The sequence below is a fragment of the Wasmannia auropunctata genome, unplaced genomic scaffold (assembly GCF_000956235.1).
Source record: "Wasmannia auropunctata unplaced genomic scaffold, wasmannia.A_1.0 LD265364.1, whole genome shotgun sequence".
NCBI lineage: Eukaryota > Metazoa > Arthropoda > Insecta > Hymenoptera > Formicidae > Wasmannia > Wasmannia auropunctata.
In genome coordinates this window covers 38-1,942 of record NW_012097526.1, presented here as the reverse complement: position 1 = coordinate 1,942, position 1,905 = coordinate 38, and the positions used below count along the sequence as shown (strand labels likewise).

The 1,905-nt window shown below is 32.4% G+C and overlaps 1 protein-coding gene across 1 annotated transcript; it reads right to left on the bottom strand.

Moving 5' to 3' along the window:
• Positions 1 to 299: 299 nt before the first annotated feature.
• On the bottom strand, positions 300 to 1,703 carry LOC105462345 (pyruvate kinase-like; the record flags this gene model as incomplete). Its single annotated transcript, XM_011708869.1, has 2 exons — positions 300 to 704; positions 1,106 to 1,703. Coding segments are annotated over 2 exons (993 nt in total), but the record flags the coding sequence as incomplete, so codon positions are not given.
• Positions 1,704 to 1,905: the final 202 nt, after the last annotated feature.

Below are 1,905 nucleotides of genomic sequence, written 5' to 3'. Positions count from 1 at the left end.
TCTCTAGACTAAAGATAGTACATCGTGGTTCGCATTTGCAAAATATTAGTTATCTATAAAATATATATTATGTATATTAAACATATATTAGAAACCTATGAAAAAAAGTGTCGCAACTGATGTGCCCACAACTGTACATAAAACATAATATAAATTATTACAATCAAATTTTGATTTTAGAAAATAAAATAAAATCTTGTTAATATTCATTAGAAAGAATACATATTACGAATTCAATACACAATTATCCAAATTTATATTATTTATAATTATTATAAGTTAATACGTGTGTATTATAAAGCATACATTTCAGTTGCCATAAACTAGTAAGATAAACATAAAATAATTATTTATCGATGTCATACCTTCATAGTACAATGGTAATATTCCACGATACAAATGCGCTTGTCGAGCAACTTGATGGAATCTAGTAACTGCAATAATGGGACAACGTGGTCTATATTTTGCAATTAGATGTGCAGATCGACCAGATGTCGTAATAACAATAATAGCACTAGCCAAGCATTTAACGGATGCTTCGACAGAAGCAATGGCAACAGCATGTGTAGCATCAATAGGCGGCATAGCTTTGCTCGACAGATCATGGAAGATTTGAGTTTGCCAAATCGCAGCTTCTGCTTCCTTACAAATATTGGCCATTGTGCGAACACATTCCAAAGGATAATCTCCCTTTGCCGTTTCACCTAAAAGTGCAACAAAACAAGATTTATAATGCACATTCGGTAATAAACGGCACACCAATATTTCACATACTAGAAATAGACATTAATTTAATCTTTTAAATTTTATTTTCAATTAATCATATTAAATGCATCTCTATTTACATTTAATATACGTTTAATATAGAGCTTATAAGCTATATTTTATATCATTTTTTCATCTTATTATTGCATCTCTTTTCTCTGTTCCTTTCTCTCTTTCATCTTCTCTTTCTCTCACCTCTTTTCTTTAGTTCTTTTATTTTTTTCTTTATAAGTTTTGAAGTATACTGTTTTATCATATTCTTCATTTCGTATGTCTTATTTGGAATATCATTTTGTTCTATCTTTAATTTTTCTAATACCGATATATCAAAATAAATTACCTGACAACATAACACAGTCAGCACCATCGAGAATGGCATTAGCAACGTCTGAAGTTTCGGCTCTTGTAGCACGTGGTTTCTTCACCATGGACTCCAGCATTTGCGTGGCACAAATTACTGGCTTGCCAACTTTGTTGCATCTGCTGATCATAGACTTTTGTGCTAGGAACACCTTCTGCGGTGGTATTTCTATTCCCAAATCACCACGCGCTACCATGATACCATCGGATGCATCGATAATCTCATCAAGATTCGTCATGCCCTGTTGATTCTCGATCTTGGATATGATTTTGATATTTTTACCCTTCTCACCGAGAATGTCGCGGATCTCAGTTAATGCAGCAGCATTTCTAATGAAGGACGCGAATATCATGTCGACTTCTTGTTCAACACCAAACTGAAGATCAGATTTATCTTTTTCCGACACTGCCGGAAGATCCACCGGCACTCCCGGCAAATTCACACCTTTGCGGGAACCCAACATACCACCATTTTCAACGGTCGTAGAGATTAAATTAGGACCTAAAAAATAAGATAAATAACATTCTTTATAATTTTTTTTACAAAGAATTATTAAAATATCTTTTATTGTCAAAGATACAGATCAAAATTTAAGCTATAATATAATCAATGCTATCATACGTTGGAAACATATTATTTAACATTTGAATTTTATATTTTCAAAGATATATGTATACTGGTCCAAAAAATTAAAGGCTCACCTGTTCTATCCTCTAATAGGCAAACTTCAAGATAGAGCAACTTCGTCAAAAATGATCGTATCGAGATGTTCAAAAAAG